The following is a 21,922-nucleotide window of genomic DNA, read 5'->3' as shown; positions in this document are numbered from 1 at the left end:
CTCTGGCTCAGGCTATTCAGATGTTAATGAAGCCGCCTGGGGAGGGTGGGGGAGGGAACAGAGAGATAGGAGAGTAGCACCTCAGAATATAGCCAGAGTTGCTTATCTTGCTTGGAATGACTGTTATATCTGAGATTCCCGCGGGCGCGTCGCCTATGTGTGCTGGCTGTGTGGAGATTGCCCCCAGGGGGTCTGGCCCGCTGGAGTCACGGTCAGATCCTCCGCTTCCAGCCCCACGCCCAGCGTCAAGGCTCCCCTACTGGGACGGTGCACTCTCAACTCCAAAATCAGTCGCTGCCTCCCGGGGACTTCTCGTCCCACCAGCCGCGTGGCCGTGCCGCCCCCGTGAACCAGGTGAGCCCCCTCCCGGGGTTAGTTCAGATGGGTGGAGTAGCTCCCCGTGCTTGTGCCGCGACCAAGTGTCCCGGCTGGAACGCTGTTCTCCCCACTCCAATACCAGTCGCTGCCTCCCGGGGACTTCTCCTACCGGCTGCGTCCCACGCCGCCCGCGCGACCCGGCTGGTCCCCTTCCCGGGGTTAGTTCAGGGGGTGGAGCAACTCTCCGTGTTTATGGCGTACCTGCGAGCAGTCCAAATCCCTGCGGGACGGTTCCCCGGCTCGGTTGCTGCTCTTTCTGCTCCAAGATCAGTCACTGCCTCCCGGGGACTTCTCCTACCGGCTGCATCCCATGCTGCCCGTGGAACCGGCTGGTCCCCCTCCCGGGGTTAGTTCCGGGGGGTGGAGCAGGTCTCTGTGCTTGTGCCGTACCTGACTGGTACGCTGGCTCCAGGCTCTGGAAACTATCGCTGCTTCCCCGTATTAGTTCGTTCACCGTCTCTAAATCCGTGTTTGTTGTTCAGGGTTCGTAGATTGTTATGTATGTGATCGATTCACTTGTTTTTCCGTGTCTTTGTTGTAAGAGGGATCCGAGGTAACGTCTGCCTAGTCCGCCATCTTGGCTCCGCCCCCCCACATTTTTATTTCTTAATGGAACAGCTCGCCCTGCCCTGGTTCAGATTATCTCTGCCCTAAACTCTTTCAGTGGAGTTCCTGGCATAAAGAGTTGAGTGCTCAACTATTAGCCAAAAGATTGGCAATTTGAACCCACCCAGAGGTGCTTCAGAAGACAGGCCTGGTGATGGGCTTCCTAAAGGTCACAGCCTTAAAAGACCTGTGGAGCAGACTACTCTGCACACAGAGCACAGTTCTGCTCTGCAGCACAGGGCCATCATGAGTCAGAATCAACTCCACAGCAACTAACAACAAACTCAGCAGTTCCTAATTTGTCTCTACGTCACCAGGTTCTCAATGTTCCAATTCGTCTACACAATATTACCAGGTTTAACATCCTCAAACATAGATCAAATCCTGTTGTCCTTCACTGCCTATAAAATAAAGGCCAGCTTTCTCAGTCACACAGTTAGGGGTCTATACATTCTCATTCCAGGCTACATTTTCACCATACACAATTTTTCAGCCATATCAGACTATTTCTTTTCTCTAAACTAAGCCACGTTCTTTTCTGCCTCTGCTTTAGTTTTAGTTCATGTGTTTTTATCAGTCTGGAATGTCACCTTTCCAGCCCCAATGCCCCAACCCCGACTGTGGAAATTGTTTTCATCTTTTGCCAGTGCAAATGCTACCTCCTCTGTAAAGCCCACAGAGTCGAAATTATTCCTTTCTCCGCTGTCTTATTGCACTCTTTCCCTCTAGTATGTACTTATTTTATTCTGCCACCCCCACTGCAAAAGTCTCTGCCTTATTGGTCTTTATATTCTTCACAGCACCTAGCATATTACTTTACACAAAATAGTAGCTTAATAAACCCTCGATCAGTATAAGTAAACATGTACACACAATGAAATGATCTTTCTTCTCCTTGTCCTCCTCCTCATCTCATTCTTCATAGTATGACTAGATTTAAAGATAAGGACATTGCTCCTGAAAATAGTTTGTTTCAGAATGTTTAATGGTTAATGTAGTTAGCAAATAATTTAGATATACCATGTGGACAAAGCTATTATTTGGAGATAATTTTGTTATTTGTATTTTACCATAGATTGTATTGTGCCCAAAATCTTTGTAAGATGACACTTAACCTTTTTTATAATTTAGGATGACTGACTTTATCGTTTTAGGTTGAAAATTTCTTCTGTATGGGATCTCCACTAGCAGTTTTTTTGGCATTGCGTGGCATCCGCCCGGGGAACACTGGAAGTCAAGACCATATTTTGCCCAGAGAGATTTGTAACCGGTTACTAAATATTTTTCATCCAACAGATCCAGTGGTGAGTTGCAAATATAGACATTTTTTGCTCGATATTAAATTGTTCCTAAAAGAATCTGTAAAAAATGTTGAAAGATACCAGTGAATTAATGAGAAATATTTCATTTATCTACTTTTATTTGAAAAAGTTTATATTCTTAAAACATTTGTGTTTTGGTTAATTTAGGGCTCTTGCATTAAATTAGAAAAATCTAGAACAAAATTCTAACTCAAGAAAAAGACCAGGCTTACTGGCCTGACAAAGGCTGGAGAAACCCTGAGAGTATGGCCCTCAGATACCCTTTTAGCTCAGTAATGAAGTCACTCCTGATGTTTACCCTTCAGCCAAAGATAAGACAGGCCCATAAACAAAACGAGACTAAAGGGGCACACCAACGAAGGGGCAAGGACTAGAAGACAGGAGGGGACAGGAAAGCTGGTAATAGGAACCCAAGGTTGAGAAGTGAGAGTGCTGACATGTCGTGGGGTTGTTAACCAGTGTCTTAAAGCAGTATATGTACTGTTTAATGAGAAACTAGTTTGTTCTGTAACCCTTCATCTAAAGTACAATAAAACACACATACACAAATGATCTGTTTATGTTGTATTTGCAATGTAAGAGCGTAATGTAAAAATATTATCTTTGGAAATTAATACAAGGGACTAGTGTCTGACTTTTAAGCTTTAACCAATTATAATACCAGTAACCTAGCAACCATAAATTTTAAAAATTCCACTTTAAATTCTTTTCTTTAAAGCATGGTACAATATTGAAATGTGTTTGATAGATCCTCTTGGAAATTAAAATACTCAAATATTGCAACTGTGTATTTTGGCATGGGGAAGTTTTTAAATTTTGTGTATTTATATTTTCGGCACTAGGTTTTTTTTTTAATGTTTATGCAATAAATAATTTTTTTTTTTAACATAAGCACTCCAGAGATTTTGCATCCAGTTAAACAGTTTAATGCCAAATAAGATTTTTAGATAAGAAAAATGCATTCTTAAATCCTTTTCAGAATAAGACTGGGTATAGCTAAATACTAAAACTAATTTAAACAGCATTCATTCTGAGATAAGGGATCTTCTGCTAGTACCAAGTAAATATAACATTGAATAAACACTAGAATTTTAGAAAATTTCCCGTTTGTTAAAGAATAAAAATTGCTATATTTAACAAATAACTGGGAATCTAATATTAGATTCAAATACAGACTATATGATCTTAGTCATTTCTGAGACTTTATTATCTATATGATGCAGATGACCATGTTTTATGTCGCAGTCATTAAGATTAAGTAAAATACACATGAAAGCAACTCAGCTATAGTATAAGCATTTCATTAATATACATTTCATTTTACTCATCCTTATAACTTGAAGGTGAACTTGGGTTTCTTGGATGAATGCTGAGCTTTCAGTGAATACCCCATCCTTTATATCTTAACCTTTACTGTATTTTAAAAGAAGGTTCCAAATCACTTTATTATTATAAATTATTTTCATTACTCATTTTGTAGTTTTTCTGTTTTGTAGAAAATATTTTAATAACTCTTTTTTTAATACTTTATGTCAGAACTGTGCTAGGCAGTTTTTTACAGACGTTGTCTCTTCTTCCCAACATTCCTTATCTTCTTTCCACAGATAAAGAAAAGGAAACTGAGACCTTGTAACTTGACAAGCATCATACAGTCAATAAGTAACAGAGCTAGAATATGAACTTAGGGGATTCTGACACCACCCAAGTCCATTGCCTTTTCTTCTAAATCACCCCTACTTCACATTAGACAAATAGCCTTGTGTCCGACTCTTATTTGTGCTATTTGAAAATTCCTCATGGACTAAATAGAGTTTAATAAAATCTAAGGTCCCAGGGTAGTGCAAACAGTTTGTGCTTGGCTGCTAACTGAAAGGTTGGTGGTTTGAACGCATGAGCTGCTCCACAGGAGAAAGATGTGGCAGCCTGGTTCTGTAAAGATTTACAGCCTTGGAAACCCTCTGTCCTGTAGGGTTGGTATGACTTGGAATTGACTCGACGGTAATGGGCTTGGTTTGGCTTTTTGGATTATCCTAGGAGGGAGCCCTGGTGGCACAATGGTTAAAGCACTCAGCTGTTAACTGAAAGTTCAGAGTTTCGAAACCACCAGGCACTCCACGGGAGAAAAGCCCTGGCCATCTGCTCCCGTAAAGATTTCAGCCTAGGAACCCCTATGGGGCAGTTCTACTCTGACCTATAGAGTCACTATAAGTCAATTGACTGCACACAGCACATTATCCTAGAGTTTGTTTTTTTTTAACATGGTAATATCCTCATTAAGAATATATAAGTCAACAACGTATTGTTAACAGTAAACAAATAGGAATATATGTTTGAAATATCCATTTTATCAGTTCCTTCTCTAAGGTCTATTTATTGTGCAGTAAGATAAGATAAGAACAGTTTACTAAAATCCAAGGATTGTGCTCTAATGTTGTGCTTCTTTGATTTTTTTTTGTCATCAAGGCTTATAGATTAGAACCATTAATACTGAAACACTACAGCAACATTTCGCCTGTCCAGATCCACTGGTACAATACTTCAAATCCTCTACCTTACGAGCATATGAAGCCAAGCTTTCTCAACCCAGCAAAAGAACCTACCTCAGTCTCAGAGAATGAAGGCATTTCAACCATACCAAGCCCAGTGACCTCACCAGTCTTGTCCCGCCGACACTATGGGGAATCTATAACAAATATAGGCAAAGCAAGCATATTAGGTAATCTCTCTTAAGTATTTCTTATCTGTGAATACAGACACTTTTTATGTAGACATTAAATTTTAGGTACTTTGAAATACTCTGACTTCTAACAGCTAACCCCTGTGTCTAGAATTAACTGCCCTCTCACTGTTTATATTTGAGGGCAGAAAGCCTTAAAGTTCTCTAATTAGATCAGATTCTATAGTTTCAGAATATGAGAGAGCTGGATGGACAAAAAAAGCATTGGTCTGAGAGTCAAGTCCCTCGCTTTACTCTTGGCCCTGCTACTTACTTTGAGATCTTGGGCAAACCACATGGTCTTTAATGTTCCCCTTCCTCATCTGTGAAATAAAGGAGTGCTTGAGTTCTAAGGATGCCGTCCCCCAGGTGAGTTCTCTGATGTTCTACGTGTCTCTGAAACTGTGTGCTTCCTGAGGGCAGCAAGGACATCTCATTTCTCTCTGAATGAATCTCAGTACCAGTGCAATGTTGGGTGTATCACTGGAGCTCAGTTATGTGCCACTTAAGTTTGTCCATTGCCTTAATATAAAATGCCACAAGGTGGCACTATAAATAGTCTTTATCTGCTGGACTCATTTGATATTTTACTTTGTTATCCACACAGATTGTTTACTGATGGCTTTTTATAACATACCCGCTCAACTTCAATAATAAAAATATCAATAGTAAATATATACAATCGACTCGATGGCACTGGGTTCTGGGTTACCCATGTCAATGGCATGGTATTTTTATTAAAGGTTTTAATCTTGCCAAATATTTTAATAAACAGTGATCACTTGAATAAAAATAGAATCTTTATTCCTTTGTTTATAAACTATATTCCTAGAGTTAGTACAACTTTCATTCTATTTTACACCATTTCTATTTAGAACTACAATATAAATTGTCGTTTTCTTAAGGTTTATGTTCCCACCCTGGAAAAACATGACTAGAGCTTAGTCCCGCTGCCAATTGGCTGTAATTATGGGTGGTGCTTTTTAGCTTGGTATGTGGTGTAATTCAACACAATGACTCTCCTGTTTCGTTAAATACAGGGGCTGCTAGCATTGGAAAGGGACTTGGAGGAATGTTGTTCTCAAGATTTGGACGTTCATCTGCACAGCCATCTGAGACATCAAAAGACTCAATGGAAGATGAGAAGAAGTCAGTTGCCTCGCCTCCTGCTACCACTGTGGCAACACAGACCCTTCCACACAGCAGCTCTGGCTTTCTTGATTCTGCATGTTAGTTCATACTGTTCTTTCCTTAAGTTTATATTGTATCTTTCTAAAACTTGAGAAGGGCAGGGAGGGTGAAGATCTTAATGCTAGCAGTCAACTCTAAGATCTAAAACATACATTAAGCTTTAACAACAACAAAAAAAATTTCCTTCTGCTTACATTTTTAAGAATTATTTCCAGGTAAATTAAGTTTTGCTCTCTGCACTGGTGAATTAATAATTACAAACATTAATAATCAGGACCTTGTGGCACAGGGGTCTTAAACATCAAGCATAAAACAAATCTCTTTTGGGTAAGCACCCATCTGATTTTTATAGTTTTTTGTTTTGTTTTGTTTGTTTTGTTTTGTTGTTTTGTTTTGTTTAATATGACCTCAGTCTTAAAAATTCTGATAGCCACAGTTGCTTCAACTCTATACTGTATCTAGTCCTTAGACTTGAAAAAAAACTTTTTGGCTCTGCCAATATCGCCCTACTCCATATCCCACAGATCCCTTCATCCAGCCTAACTATAAGACATTTAAAGCTTAAACACTTTATTGAATTCCCTGTATGGCTTTCAGTTCTATCCCAGCTACCTAATATAAAGTCATTACTCAAGAAATATTGAATCAATGAATGAATAGGACTTGAGGTCTTGGTAGTTACATTGAATGTAGCATATAAAATCTTGAATAGTTGTGAAACACTAATATACTTAGTATACATATATATATTTACTACCAAGGATCTAAACTTAAGCATTATTACTGAGTGCCCAGTAAAATAAGATTAATAAATCAAGTTCTGTTTTTCCATTGACTTATATAAAAAAAAGGAAATGTAGATTCTGAAGGTAGCTACTAACGTTCTGTAACTAGAGCAAGAGAAAACTTTACTCTCTTTTGCTAAAAATTTTAGAATTAATTTTAGATACTTGTATCCTTGTTTTCTTACTGTGCCTACTATTCTCAATTTGAAAATGACCAGCATCCATTGCTATCCATAAAACTTGCTTTAAAAGGAAGTAAGTTAGAGTAGTTCAGGTGTGATAGTCCCAGAGGCTGGATGTTTCCTTCATAGTCAACCTCAGTCCAGAATGAACTATCAGTAGGATTGGACATTCCTATTTGGGCCAACAGCATTTTTAACCTAATTCTTTCTGTGTCAGACTCTGAGTACTGGAAATCTTCTTACGGCAGCCTTTTGAAAACTGCCTAGAAAATTTCTCTTTAGACTTTGACATTATATTTAAAAAAAAACTCATATTTTAGTTTTCTTTTAAGAATTTTTATACTGTTGCTGACTTAAGCTCTTATTTCTACATAATATCAGAAATATGATTGTGAAAATTTTGTTGTGGCACATAGAAGTCAAAAGAAAACTCTAAACTTCTAGGGAAAATTAATTTCAAAGAATTTTGTAAGATGACAGGTAAAAGTTACGATTCCTTTTAATGTTGTCAGTACACAACAGCGATGCTAGTAAACGTTAGGGTAAATGAAGGAGCAAGGAGAGCAGGGTAGGATTTGAGCCCCAGAGAAAGGATAGTGAAGACAATATAAAATCTATAGGACATGAGGGAAGAAAACAGCTAAATATTGACTACTTAACATAGTTTCCAAATGATTATAGAGAAACCTCCAGTTTCTTCTTTGAGTATAGTAGACTATAGAGGTACTTAGCTGTATTACATCATTATATTTTGGTAGATTAATGAAATACATTTTCTGTCATTCTTCTATATACATTCTTTCCTGTTCCTGATGGTAAATTTCTTGTTAACTATAGATTCAACTAAATATGAGCTAATCATGTGTCTTAGTTGCATATATCCATCTCTTGACATAGATGTGACCATTAAAATTAGACTATTCCTGCAGTAGGATTCTGCCTTTTAAATCACATCCCTAAGACTTGCCTTACTGATTCTTTGAGTTGCTTCAATAATATGCCCTTCTATGTAATCCTGATTTAAGCAAATACGTCGCAATTGCTGTTTTGGCTGTATCTGACAAATCATGAAACCTTTCTTCCTTAAATCTTCTTTCTAGAATTTGGTTGTTGTGATTAGGTGATTTTGGCTTCCTTTCTTGTCTTTCTTCCTTGTACTCACACTGATTGCTTCAGTTATTCTGAAGCTTTGACTTTGAATCTCTCAATACTTCAGAGTAAGGTGGACACAGACTGAATTCATGATCAATCAGGGTTTCTCTCTTTGAAGAATAAGTATTGTCAGTTGAAACCTACTCTGTCGTCATTAAGCTAAAGCTTATATAGTGTTCTTCATTTCTTTTGAAAAGTTTGGAAAAGTTATTTTCTGTGGTTTTACTGTTTCATTTTTGTGCCCTCCTGTGTTTGTAACATATTATGGAAAGAAAAGATCAGTTCCTTTTAGTGTTGTTTTGCCTCTAGGTTAGAACCTAAATGATTATAAATTTTGGGAATGTCTGGATGTTTACAGATTATGACATTATACTTCAGAGTTAATTGTGCTTACATTTTCCATGAAAGCTCTTCACAAAAACCAAAGTTTGTGCATCTTTATGTATGCTAGGTTTAATCAGCTTACTCGGGAGTATTGTTCTAACTTTTGGCCACTACATCACTGAAGGCCATTTTTAACCATCAGCGAACCCTTTACAGCATCTTATGTTTTTTTTTCGCAGATTTCAGACTTCAGGAATCGTTCTTTAATCTCCCACAACTTCTTTTTCCGGAAAATGTAATGCAGAATAAAGATAATACCCTCGGTATGGTATATGACAGGAATAGCGTTCAGAATACTATGAAAATGATCTACTTAGAGTTCTGCTCATTGAAAAATTGGATCAGTTCTTCTATGTGATCAGCTTGGATGTTACCATTGCAGACAATTTGATATGTACTTTCTAATCTTCAATGTTAGTAATCCTGAAACCTGGTTATTGATTAGCCATTAAATGTGCAAAAATATATGAGATTCCCATATACTCCTACAGAGAAGGAACCTTTGAGGAGGGGAGAAAAGTACTAGGTCATTCTTTTTCTTCTCTATTTTCCTGAAGGCTTCAAAGAGATTCACTGTTCTTTTCATGTAATACACTTAGATATAAAGGGGTTTCGTAGTACAAGAAGTTTAATCATTCCTAGTTATTTCCGATTTCAGTAACATTACCACTTAGGGTTTAGGTATGCCGTAGCTGAGACTTGATTTTAACATAAATATTCAAATATTTAATATACCTTAAGGGTAGATCCTTTTTTGTTTTTATTGTATTGTTGGATGCAAAATATATTTTCACTCTTAATTTTCAGCAGATTCTAAGTGTATCACCAAGGATAAATCTTAGCAATTTAAAGTTACTTTTATCACTCACTTCTCATTCCGTTTCCCACAGCTCCTCTTTTTTTTTCCCCTCTTAAATACTGGATTTTGTCTTTGACAAAAACCATCATGCAGGTTTTTCTTTGGATATTTTAACCATATTTAATTTTGCAATTAATTTATTTGATCGCTAGTTTTCAAAAAAATTATGTTACTTGATACACCAAAACAATATTTTAGTATAACAAGCTGGGTTTTTTTTTTTTTTTTGTCGTTTGGTTTTTGTTTTGTTTTTTATTCCATAGCAACAGTTTGTGTTGCTCTAACTCAATAAATTCCCCTCCAGGAAAGATCTTATATAATTACTCTCTCTGGTTTGGGCTTATGTAATAGCGGCTTATGTAATAGCCAGTCACGTCCATAAAGATATAATTTGATTTTGTGCTTTTTGTGTTTTTAGTAGGGAAAAGGAAAACTAATCTACTAATACATTTGTCCTGCAATCAAGTAGTGATTGTTCTTACATACACTATGTCAAAACCATCCCAACTACCTAAATAGTTAGACTACTACTAATCATAATGACACTCAAGTGATTCAGGCAATGATATGCATAAGACTTCTATTTTTCTCTTACCCTGTTTTTATTCATTCAACAATTATTAAATGTTTACCGTGAGCAAGATACCATGCTAGTCCCTAGAAAAGATGCCAAGATGAAACAGACTTCAATACTGCCCAAAAAGATATTAAATACTGGTATAAAATAAGTATTTCCTAAAGAGCATATATTCACTCTTCTAGCAAATGTAGATAACTACATAAATAATTATATGGTAGTATGTGATTTTTTTTTTAAATGTGATAAGCTACATAAGAGCAGTGCAGATAAAGGACTGAGGAATGAGAAACTGCTTTCAGCTGGAGAAGTCATGAAAGGCTATGAGGAAGAAGTAGAATTTGGACATGCAGAAATGAGAACACATTGCAGGGAGAAGAAACAGCATGAGCAAAAGCACAGAGGTGGGAAGCATGGAGTATGTAGAGACCCATAAGTTAGTTTTCTTGAGAAGAGCCAAGGGTGAGTAGAGAGGAGTAGTTCTCAATAAGACTGGCAAAGTTTGTTAAACCAGACTGTGGAGGGCCCAACAAATCTGGCCATCTCTGGAGTTGTTTGTATTCAAGATTTACCTGTAGAGTCCCTGTTTTCCCACATAGTCTATCTGTTGTCAAATGTTAGGTGTTTCAGTGTCTGTATGGGTAAATGGGTGTTAGAAAATATTTTTTGGCAGATATGACAACTAAACTTGTTTTAGAGTCTTTGTTACCTTTTTAAGATAAAGGCTAGTTGGAGGAGAGTATTCCTAAATATATTTGAAACGATGATAATTTTAAAGCAAATATTCCTTGACTATCAAACGCTTCACCACATAAAATGTATAGTTGCTCTGAGGCAGCACAAAATAAGGCATAATTTGCCAACAAGAACTCTGAATATCATCTTTCTTACTATGAGTGAATGTTTTACCAATCATTTGGAAACATAATCAGTGTATCCTCTGCTGGTACTTTAAGTACTTTTCTTGATGTCTGCCTGGAGCCAAAAATCATGTAATTATGACCATAATTGTTACTTACAAATAAGATAACTTTTAAGATTCATTAAATTTTTTAAAATTTCTCTTCAGGGAAGTTCAGATGCTTTGGTTAAGTTTTTGTATTAAAAACCTGACCAATTAGTACATGTTATAATACAAAGATGCTTATTTTCTATTTATATATATTAATTATTCTTTAATACCTTGTGCATGTTGACGAGCCTTGTGTGCAAAAGTATTCCGTAATGAAAGCACATTACTAATGGCAGCTTCCTTTCACAATATGTGGATTGCGAACATTCACCTTTGGGGGGTGGGGGCAATGTGCCTATATGCATCACTCCCCCCGTCAAAAAAATTAATGTTTTAAAACAACATAAGCAAACTCCTGGTGATTGTTAAAAACCAGCTGTCTTTCTCATTTTTACATCTCTTCAACTGTTCAAGAACCTTGTTCTTCTCTTTATGGATAGAGTGATTCTAGCACTTAGCTACTCAAGAGACAGATAGAAGAAGAAATGATGATTCTGTGTTCTTTCTCTTTGACCCAACTCAGTGAGAGAAGCTAGGGGGAAACTACCAGCCTGCATGGGGTCACCCATTCTCAATATGTAATAATGAGAAAGTAGGCCCAAGACAACTCCATGTAGATTTGGATCTACTTAAGCCAAGATCAGATCTTACAGCACATAGAGAGTGATGTTGCCACGTTGAACCTCAGTCCCTTGGGAATTCTGTGATGTACATGAACGGGAAGGAGAAGATGGGACATTTGCCCACCCCGTACCATCTATCCACCTGCAAAACCAAGATAATGTAAGGTCAACTGCACTGGCAGCCAAACTGCCTGCAGTGAACTTTTAAGGATGATAGGCTTGTAACAAGTTTATCAGGTACAAGCTGGCTACCTAATTCCCATTTTCATGGGGACAACCTAAAGATAATAGAAAGGGATGGGAGGGCTAATCTAGTTAATATCATTGATTATACCCTATAGGTGTTAAGAATGACAAGGGCACATGCTATATAATAGGACAATAATTAAATTTAAAGTTTGAGTGACTATTACATGAAAGGCAAGTTTGCACCACAGTAATAGCATATTAAGAATAAATTCCTGGGACATAAAATCAAAGCAGAGTAACACTTGTTATAATAGGAAAAATCTCCCTTTCTTTGGCTTTAAAACAGAATAATTCAAGCCAAGATTGTTGGACTAGGATGACATTATACCGGGGCATTCAAAAGTGAATTCTTAGAAACTGTAACTTGGTGGTCTTCACCAATATTAACACATATGTTTCTCATTTCTTCTGTTTTTCCTCTTATTCCTTCTTTTTTCTTTTTAACTAACTTCATCTTGATTCTTCTTCATCATGCTTGAGAATTCCAATTCCCTCTTCCTTTTTCATCTTCCCATCTGTTATGCCAGAATATACCTACGAATCTAACACAAACGTTGTATGGCATGCAAAAGATAAAAGATGGGGGCATTACCCCACAGGTCCACATGATGATTTAAGCTTTTTGGCCTGTTAGGGATTAGCTTATTATAACTTAAATGAGAAAAAATAGAGTTTAAAAAACTTTTGTAAAAGCATATCTCAGTGTATTTTACAAGTGTTTTATGGCCTAATTGATATTTATACCTCGTAAAACCTCTGAAAATGTGTACATAGATCCATGGACATTCATTCCCAGAAAAGCATAATTGAAAAGTAACAACTGTATAAGCATTTTTACATCACCAAATGGCATTTTCACAAAATATCTGTTTAATAAGCATGTAGCTAAACGTTTATATATCATTCCCTAGAGTGTATCATGATTGCCTCATGTGTGATTACCAAATTCCCAGTGTGAAGCAAAACCCAATTTTTTCTCCAGTCCCCTTCTTAATTTTGCTGGCTTTTACCTTTTACATCTTTGGCACGCTGAACAAAGGACAGACTGTGAAGTGTCTGAACGGTAATGGTTTGAGTGTTTTGTTCTGTTTTGTTTTTAAGGTAGACCTTTCAAAATACTATATGGCCCCTTGACAGTTTTAAAGGCCTTCCTAAAGATCAGATAATCACTTTCTAAATGTTTACCTCTAAGGATACATTAAGTGAAACCACTGAGATTCTTTTATAGCCTTGATTTGCTGACGTAATCTTTTCTAACAGGGGTTGCAAGAACTCTGGATTTTAGAAAAGATGATTTAATTCACTGAATTGTTTGAGGACAGCAGTGTTATAAGCAAAGTCTTTCCTTCCAAGAATCACTATTTCTCCCAGTTTAACTTCCCTAGCCACCCAATGGATTCTTCTTTTTTTAAACATTTATAGGAGCACTTGTCTGTTCCAAGCACAGTCTTAGGCACTAATGGGATGCAGACTAGGGTGTATGGTGCCTGCCACTGAGGAACTTAGCCTAGTGGATAAGGAAACAGTCTGCGACTATAAAAAGATGGTTATCTTCTAACGTGTCTCCCACAGAGCCAGTTGCTATACAAAACCAGTTACCTTCAAGTCATCTCCAGCTCATGGCAACCCCATGGTGTCAGAGTAGAACTCTGCTCCTTAGGTTTTTCAATGAGTGATTTTTTTTGGTAGATAACCAGGCCTTTCTTCTGAGGTGCCTCTGGGTAGAATTGAACCTCCAGCCTTTTGGCTTTTTTTCTTCTGAGGTCCCTCTGGGTAGAACCGAACCTCCAACCTTTTAGTTAGCAGCTGAGATCATTAACAGTTTTCACCACCCAGAGAGTCATAGGCCTCACTGATTAAGGAGCTGTTGAGTAATCTGTTGTACTCCCGCAGCATCATTGCACCAATCTTTGAGGAAATGTTTTCCTTATTTTACAGATTAGGCACAAAGATTAAGTCATAAAGCCAGGATTTGAGGCCTGCCTTTTGACTCCAAATATACTCTATGATCCGTGTTGCAAGCAAATTAATTTTTTGGTTTTGTCTTTTGTTAAGTCAATGAGCCATATTGACCAGAGCATAGGAAAAGACTCCACCAGAGAGAGTCCTGAGCTATTGAGATTCTTTTGAGTGTTTTTTTTCCCCATAAGATTAGAGTGGAAAATTATTTGAAGAAAAAAGGCGATTAGAATCACTTCTACTGCCTGAATTTTTACTCTCTAATAGGTCTATGTAGAACAGATCTTACTAGACTATTTATTTGTTTAACTTCTTTTTTTTTTTTTTTTTAGTGGAACTGGATCACAGGATTGATTTTGAACTCAGAGAAGGCCTGGTGGAGAGCCGCTATTGGTCAGCCGTCACATCGCACACTGCCTATTGGTCATCCTTGGATGTTGCCCTCTTTCTTTTAACCTTCATGTACAAACAGGAGCACGATAATGATGCAAAGCCCAATTTAGATCCAATCTGAACTCTTGAAGGACATTAATGGCCCCAAACTGATTTTTTTCCTGTTAAAATATGTGTGTCAGGACGTGGAAATTTCCAGTTAAATATGTTTCACTTTTTTTTAGGACAAGGAATATTTGAATTTAAAAGCACCTTATTTTATTTAAAAAAAGGAAAGAAAGAAACTTTCAGACCAAAAGGAGTTATTTATGGTTTTAATCATTTTGATGATGAATCTGACGGAACCCTCTGCAGAGCATCAAGCAAGACCTAGAAGTGGGAAAGGTTTGGGCGAACTGCATGTAAACAGTATAAATCACGATCTCATTTTTTCCAAATGTAAAAGTATACTAATGGGTTGGATCTAATGTATTAACCAAAATATGTTGTAAATCTAAAATGGCCAAGGTCCAGTGTATTCTATGTAAAGATCACAAGGTGATATTGTTTTAGATTTCTATGAAAGCCTCCATTTCCACTATTTAATTGAAAATGCAGTATAACAGATTTAAAATGTTTTGAATTTAACTTTAGGAAAACTAATGCTAAAAAAGAAACAATATTTGAACTACTGTATTTATAATTTATTATCTCTGTTTATTTCAGTGTATGAAACATTACATATTTTTTACTGTTTCCTTTGAACATAATTTAAGAACTACATTTATTTTCTATGGTGTTAAGACCCTTTTTTCTCAGAACTCCATCTTTGTACTCTTCAGATGAATATATAGACACTGTGGCATACCTTCAGTATTTTTTTCATTAAAAACTTGTGGTTTCACACAAATAACATTAGTTCAGTTATTCTGAAAAAAAATAAACTTTTTATTATGTCACATGTACCTCAGAGAAAGCTAAAGTAAACTCAACACAGTAATCCAAAATGGGTACATTAACTTTATGGAAAAATTAGTAAATTTCTTTGGAGTATGGAGTGTGACAATTATTTTAAATGTATACATAGTCATGTGCCAAACAATTAACATAAATGAAGGGATAGAGTGCCACTAACAAATTTTATTTTTAAAATGTTTAGGAAAACATGATGGAGAAGTAAGGCACGGTAGATCAGGCTTCTGGAGCACTGGGCGGGTTTCCTTCAACTATAATTGCTTCCGCAGTGCTTTTCATCTGAGGAGCTCAAAGTGCTTTAAAAAGTATACATTCAGTAGTCTATGTAGTAGCTCCAGGAGGTAAGTAAATGAGTGTTATTCTCATGTTACATGTTAATAAACTAAGACACCAAATATTTAAGTGCCTCGAATTAGATTACATAGCAGATCAGAAGAGCTAAGATTGAAGTCAGACTGTATTCTTCTATATGCTATTCAGTGACTAATAATTCACAGGTGACCTCTTACAAGTTTGTAAACAGTAATAATAATAGAAGTTGCAATCCATGGTTTGGAGAAATGGCTAGGAAGCCAATATCTTACCCCACTTGTCTTACGCATTCTTGGGCTGTCAGACACAAAGAAATGCTTAGAGGGGATTAGCAGCCATCTCTGCCACGACCAACCCTCACTTCTGAGTGGCTCCCACTAGATTCCACTTAAGGTGCTGTCTTTGCTTGTCTTGTAAGAATTTTCTTAGTTTTCCAGTAATCATTCTCAAACTGGGAGCAAAGCTGATCCATTGCACATCTCATTACTCCTTTCTTTATAAGAAAGTAGAGTCTGTGGCTTACTGTAGCTTTTACTCTGGACCATCAGTACTCTTGTCTCTTTAGGCCTTTAATTGAGTTTGCACAAAATAAAACACTTCTTTTTAGTGTTTAAAAAAATCCTAAACTTCCATGACCAAGTACGTGACTCACTAACTCTTGCCTTTAAAGGCTTTTAATCAGGTCTTAGCAAAGCTGAAGTAATCTTGATTTCAAATTTAGAGATTCCTGTGAACTCAGATCATTTTCATAACCTGTTTATTTCATAGGTCTAATTTAGTTCTCAGGAAAATTAAGCTCATGTCATATGACTATCACTAAAGGTACTTGAGCATATGTTGCTTTGGGTGATGTGACACTGAAATGCCCAAAAGCTTTATGGTACTGATCCTTCACCATTAGAATGTGAAGAGCCCTTTTTACCTGAGAAGAGAGGAAGTCTATCACATCTTTTGATTTAGTATCATTGAATAAGAAGAAAAGTAGTTTCTCAGAGCCATAGGAATGTATCTGTTCCCTTTTTTCATTGGAGAAAACAAAGTCAAATTTAATCTCTGGTTTCATTTTAATTGTTGGAAAGGACATCATCCAAAATCCCATTTCAAAATGAGACCTTCTGAGCTACCAGGCAGGTGTTTTGTTTTTCCACCAATACATTATTTCATCAAGAGAGAGAGTGGTTTTGATGTTATGGTACTCTTCTTGTTTCCGTGTCTCTGCTTGTTGTCATGGGATGTGTTTGTATATATTCAAGTAGTATACAGAGTGTGTGTAATTCTGACTTGATTTAGAAGCTAAGTAGCGTTTTGCAACTTTTTTCTAGCAAGTACTAAATTGGCTAAAAAGTTATATTTTTTATACCATTAAAATTGTATTCTCTATTTTGCATACATACTAGGCTGATTCTCTTGAGTATTGGGTAGATCATTCAGTTTTAAGCTAGTTAGGTTCCCAAAAGTTATTGAAGGTTAGAATAAGGAGAATGTCTTTGGGTTAAGTCTTGCCTTTTTAGTTTAAAATTTGCCTTTGCTAAGGCCTTTTATTAGTTTATTACCTTATGTGGGGCAGTTCTCTGTCCTATAGGGTTGCTATGAGTCGGAATCGACTGGATGGCACTGGGTTTTTGCTGGGTTATTTTTGGTAGTAATTGGGCTTATTTTATAATCCAGTGTTGTTGTAATTTAGGATATAATCACAAAATATACTGGTTTTTCCAGCAACTACTCCTTTATATGTGAAACAAGCCTTAGGAATCTTACATGTTTTACTTCTTCCTATTAAACAGCATCTGTTAGCTTTTTTAAATACTCAAACTGAATATGTTCAATAGAAGCCCTCAGACATTAATCCTCAGTCTGTTTTCCTGTTGGGCCTGAAGCATCGTAGTCTATAAGCATGTATTCATCCATTCCCCACCCAGCTTGGCATTTCTTGCAAAATATAGAGAGAGGAAAAGAAATCATCCATGTAGTGTCACAGCTAGTTCAACCATTCGTTGCAGTGATAGTGATAGCACCTGAACCCCTCGAGGTGGAGTCAGACCAGACCAACAGATTTTTACTGTAAGGTCTATAAACAGGTCTATAGTAGAGAGAAATAATTATATTTCTTTCTGATTGATTAGATTGGTCAGTACTGTATTTCTGTCTTCACTATTAATGACTAAGGCATTTTGACAATTGAGAAAACCAATTTGAGTGTATATTTAGAACTATTTTTGAATAATCTTGTTACAAATGAGGCCAAAGAAGGTATTAAAGCCAGGGTCAAGACAGCTAAAAAGAGAATGTAGTGATTATATACTGAAAAAGGAAACTAGAATTTGACTAAACCCATCTGAGTATTAGATACTTGACTTCTGTGATTATTCTCAAGTTTTCCATCTCTCATCCTGATTGTACTGTCATTCCTGGGCCCTGAAGCCTTCTACCAGGAATCCTGTTATTACTGATGCCTTCACGGATAGAAACCTGATGGTTGTCTGGCTGAACTTGGAACACATGCATTAAATATTTTATGGTTGTTGTTGTTAGGCCTGTCAAGTTGATTCTGACTCATAGCAACCCTATGCACAACAGAACGAAACACTGCCTGGTCCTGTGCCATCCTCACAAGCATTGTTATGCTGGAGCCCATTGTTGCAGCCACAGGGTCAGTGCATCTCATCGAAGGTCTTCCTCTTTTTCACTGACCATCTACCTTACCAAGCATGACATCCTTTTCCAGGGACTGTTCCCTCCTGATAACATGTCCAAAGTGTGTGAGTTGAAGTCTCACCATCCTCACTTCTAATGAGCGTTCTGGCTGTACTTATTTCAAGACAGATTTGTTCTTCTGGCAGTCCATGGTATATTCAGTATTCTTCACCAAAACCATAATTCAAAGGCATCGATTTTTCTTTGGTCTTCCTTATTCATTGTCCAGCTTTCACATGCTTCTGAGGTGATTGAAAACACCATGGCTTGGGTCAGGTGCACCTTAGTCCTTAAAGTGACATCTTTACTTTTTAACACTTTAAAGAGACCTTTTGCAGCAGATTTGCCCAGTGCCATGTGTTGTTTTGATTTCTTAACTGCTGCTTCCATGGGTGTTGATTGTGGATCCAAGTAAAATGAAATTCTTGACACCTTCGATCTTTTCTCTGTTTATCGTGATGTTGCGTATCGGTCCAGTTATATGAGGATTTTTGTTTTCTTTATGTTGAGTAATTTATACTGAAGGCTGTGGTTTTTGATCTTCATCAGTAAGTGCTTCAAGTTCTCTTCACTTTCAGCAAGCAAGGTTATGTCATCTGCATATCACAGGTTGTTAATGAGTCTTCCTCCAATCCTGATGCCCCAACCTTCATATAGTCCAGCTTCTCAGATTATTTGCCCAGAATACAGATTGAATAAGTATGGTGAAAGGATACAATCCTGACGCACACCTTTCCTGATTTTAAACCACTCAGTATACCCTTATTCTGTTCGAACAACTGCCTCTTCGTCTAAGCACAGTTTTCTCATGAGCACGATCAAGTGTTCTGGAATTCCCATTCTTCACAATGTTATCCGTAATTTGTTACAGTCCACACAGTTAAATGCACAGTCAATAAAATACAGGTAAACATCTTTCTGGTATGCTTTGCTTTCAGTCATGATCCATCTAACATCGGTAATGATATCCCATCCTTCCATCACAGCAACATGCAAGCCCCCACAGTTTGACAAACTGACAGACGCATGGAGGATTTTATTGTTAACCCATTGCCGTAGAGTCCATTCTGACTCATAACAACCTTATAGGACAGAGTAGAAGTGCCCCATATGGTTTCTAAGGAGCACTTGGTGGATTTGAACTGCTGACCTTCTGGTTAGCAGCCATAGCTCTTAACCACCATGCCACCAGGGTTTCCATTTTATGGTTAGATATGGGAAGTACGAGTAGTTCCCTAACATTTTAGAATACATATGTTTAAAAAAAAACAACTTGTATCTACAAACAGCAAATTTGGTAGGTATCATCCCCACTGAATGCTTATCTCTGTTAGATCTATGTTGGATCTAGGAAGCCAGTACAACTCAGGTTGTCTCCCTACATTTTCCTTTTGGGTTAGTCAAGGGGAAGGGAAGTTGCCAAGGAAATATTGATTGTATGGAACCTAGAGCATTGTACAGAATGGCAGGATATAGAATTTCATCTCAAACATTCATTTGGCAAGGCCATCTCACGTACTTTGGACATGTTTTCAGGAGGGACCAACCCCTTGAAAAGGATATCATGTTTGATAAAGTAAAGGGTCAGCAAAAAAAAAAAAAAGGAAAAGCCTCAACAAGATGAATTGGCACAGTGGCTGGAACAATGGGCTCAAACATGGCAACGATAGGATGGTTCAGGACTGGGCAACACTGCGTACTGCTGTATGTGGGATTGCAATGAGTCAGAGCCAACTTGATGGCACCTAACAACAAGTGACTGATGGTGACTACCTGGATCTTACACAACCTGTTTCAGTCTTCAGTTGATGCTTGTGATAATTTTCAAAAAATTCATAAAATTTCAGAATTTGCAGGGATTTTAGAGTGGGTAGTGCCAACAGTTAAGCACTCAACTAGTAGTCGAGAAAGATTTGGTGGTTGGAACCCACCCAGGTACACCTCTGAGGATAGACCTGGCGATCTGTTTCCAAAATGTCACAGCCTTGAAAACCCTAGGGAGCAGTTCTACTCTGTGCACATGGGGTTGCCGTGAGTCGGAATCACATGTTACAGTTTCACGAAAGGTTTAAATAGCAATAAAGGTAGTGGAAAGTAAAGTAAGGAGTGGCCTTTTGGGTGCAGCCCAAAGACTCAGTGAAAGACCAAATAAACGCAGAGGCAAAGGAGGAAGGGATGGAATCTCAAAGGAAAAACACCGCTAGCAATAGTAGAATTTGAAAGCTGGAAGGGATGTAGAGATCATTTTCCAAAACATATTCTACAGATGTTAATAGATGTCACTTCAGAAAATAGATTTGGGAAATGCCAAATTAAAAAGGTTTCTTAATAGCAGAACTTTGGAAGCTTTGATATACTGAATGCATTGTGAATCTATTTTGGGTATGGGGTTTATGGTATATGTTTTTCCAAACTTGATTAACAAGACTTTTTTTTTTATTAGAGTATTGCATGTGACTTAGGAATATACTTAGAGAAATGCTGATCAGATTTAATTCTCTCATATTACAGAGTTTCATCCCCTCACATGAAAATCCTTCATTTTACAAATGACCGCTCACACCCTGTATGATCACATGGCCAGCCAGTGACAGAGCCAGAATTAGAACCTAGTCCCCTGATTCCCAGCTATGCCTGTTGTACCACTACTGTTTGCTCTAATAGACGGGGAACTCCTGCAGGGGAGAAACTGTCTCTCTTCATTTTTCGTGCCTCTCCCTTCCCCCCATGTTTATAACTTGATGCTTTACTTGCACCAAGCACTTGACAAATGTCTGTAGGTTTGAGTTCTTTCCCAGTTGGTCTTCCTCCTTTCTTCTCAGGCCCTCACGACAGAGGGTCCTACCAGGCCTGGACAAACTTCTTTACATGGCTCAGAGTCAAAATACCCAGGAAAAAGGAAAGGCAAGAGCAAAAAGGAAAATTTTGTTAGTTCCCCGTTTTGATGACAAATGCTAACTTGACAGGGAAACAAGTTGCCATGTTAAATGTTTAATATTCCTTTTCATTTCTTTCCATAATTGGCCTCAATTCATGACAAGTAGGTCACTTCTAAAACTGTTCCAACTTAGGTTAACTGATAAAAATTTAAAAGTTAACTGCTGGAATTTTTGGAAATAGAAAAAGAGTTTTTGTTGTTAATTTGTGTGTGTGTGTTCCCCAAAGATAATCTCTTGGCAGATGGCTAGGATAAACTTTTCCTCTGCCTTTGTGTTTGAATAGGAGTGGGAATGTGCTTAGTATTGTCTGTTACCTTATGGTTTTTCATTTATACATAACAGGGTGCAACTTGTTTCCTCCCCACCCTACAGTTGTCAGGATATGTTGGGAAATTTTTCTTTAGGAAGATTACATCTGGTCTTCCGTTGGAGTAAGATGGTAAACAAATGTTAATACTTCACCTTTAATGCCTTTTCCTGGAAGATATATCGAATGTCTATGGGCACCACTCATTCCCTTGACTACACCCACACCCACACCCACCACCATCTCTGCATGCTCTCTAAAAATACTTAATTGATTTCTCGTGACCTTTGTGATTAAAAAAAATAACCATTTTCTGGTTCTAAGACTG

The 21,922-nt window shown here is 37.4% G+C and overlaps 1 protein-coding gene across 8 annotated transcripts in view; it reads left to right on the top strand.

Annotated features, from left to right (window-relative positions):
• The window catches only part of DDHD1 (DDHD domain containing 1), a 105,496-nt gene extending 85,527 nt beyond the window's left edge, over nucleotides 1-19,969 (top strand). For 5 of the 8 annotated variants that reach the window (XM_023546172.2, XM_003408629.4, XM_023546168.2 and 2 more), the window contains 5 exons: nucleotides 2,139-2,288; nucleotides 4,770-5,022; nucleotides 6,063-6,251; nucleotides 8,896-8,979; nucleotides 14,328-19,969. In XM_023546172.2, coding sequence (XP_023401940.1) covers nucleotides 2,139-2,288; nucleotides 4,770-5,022; nucleotides 6,063-6,251; nucleotides 8,896-8,979; nucleotides 14,328-14,509 — 858 coding nt within the window. In that variant the 3' untranslated portion in view covers nucleotides 14,510-19,969. The remainder of the gene's footprint in view (nucleotides 1-2,138; nucleotides 2,289-4,769; nucleotides 5,023-6,062; nucleotides 6,252-8,895; nucleotides 8,980-14,327) is intronic. The other 3 variants (XM_003408630.3, XM_003408631.4, XM_023546169.2) reach the window with 1 other exon arrangement.
• Nucleotides 19,970-21,922: the final 1,953 nt, after the last annotated feature.

This window comes from Loxodonta africana, chromosome 10 (genome assembly GCF_030014295.1).
Source record: "Loxodonta africana isolate mLoxAfr1 chromosome 10, mLoxAfr1.hap2, whole genome shotgun sequence".
Lineage (NCBI taxonomy): Eukaryota > Metazoa > Chordata > Mammalia > Proboscidea > Elephantidae > Loxodonta > Loxodonta africana.
The sequence above is the reverse complement of the archived record's forward strand: the minus strand, read 5'-3'. Positions and strand labels throughout refer to the sequence as shown.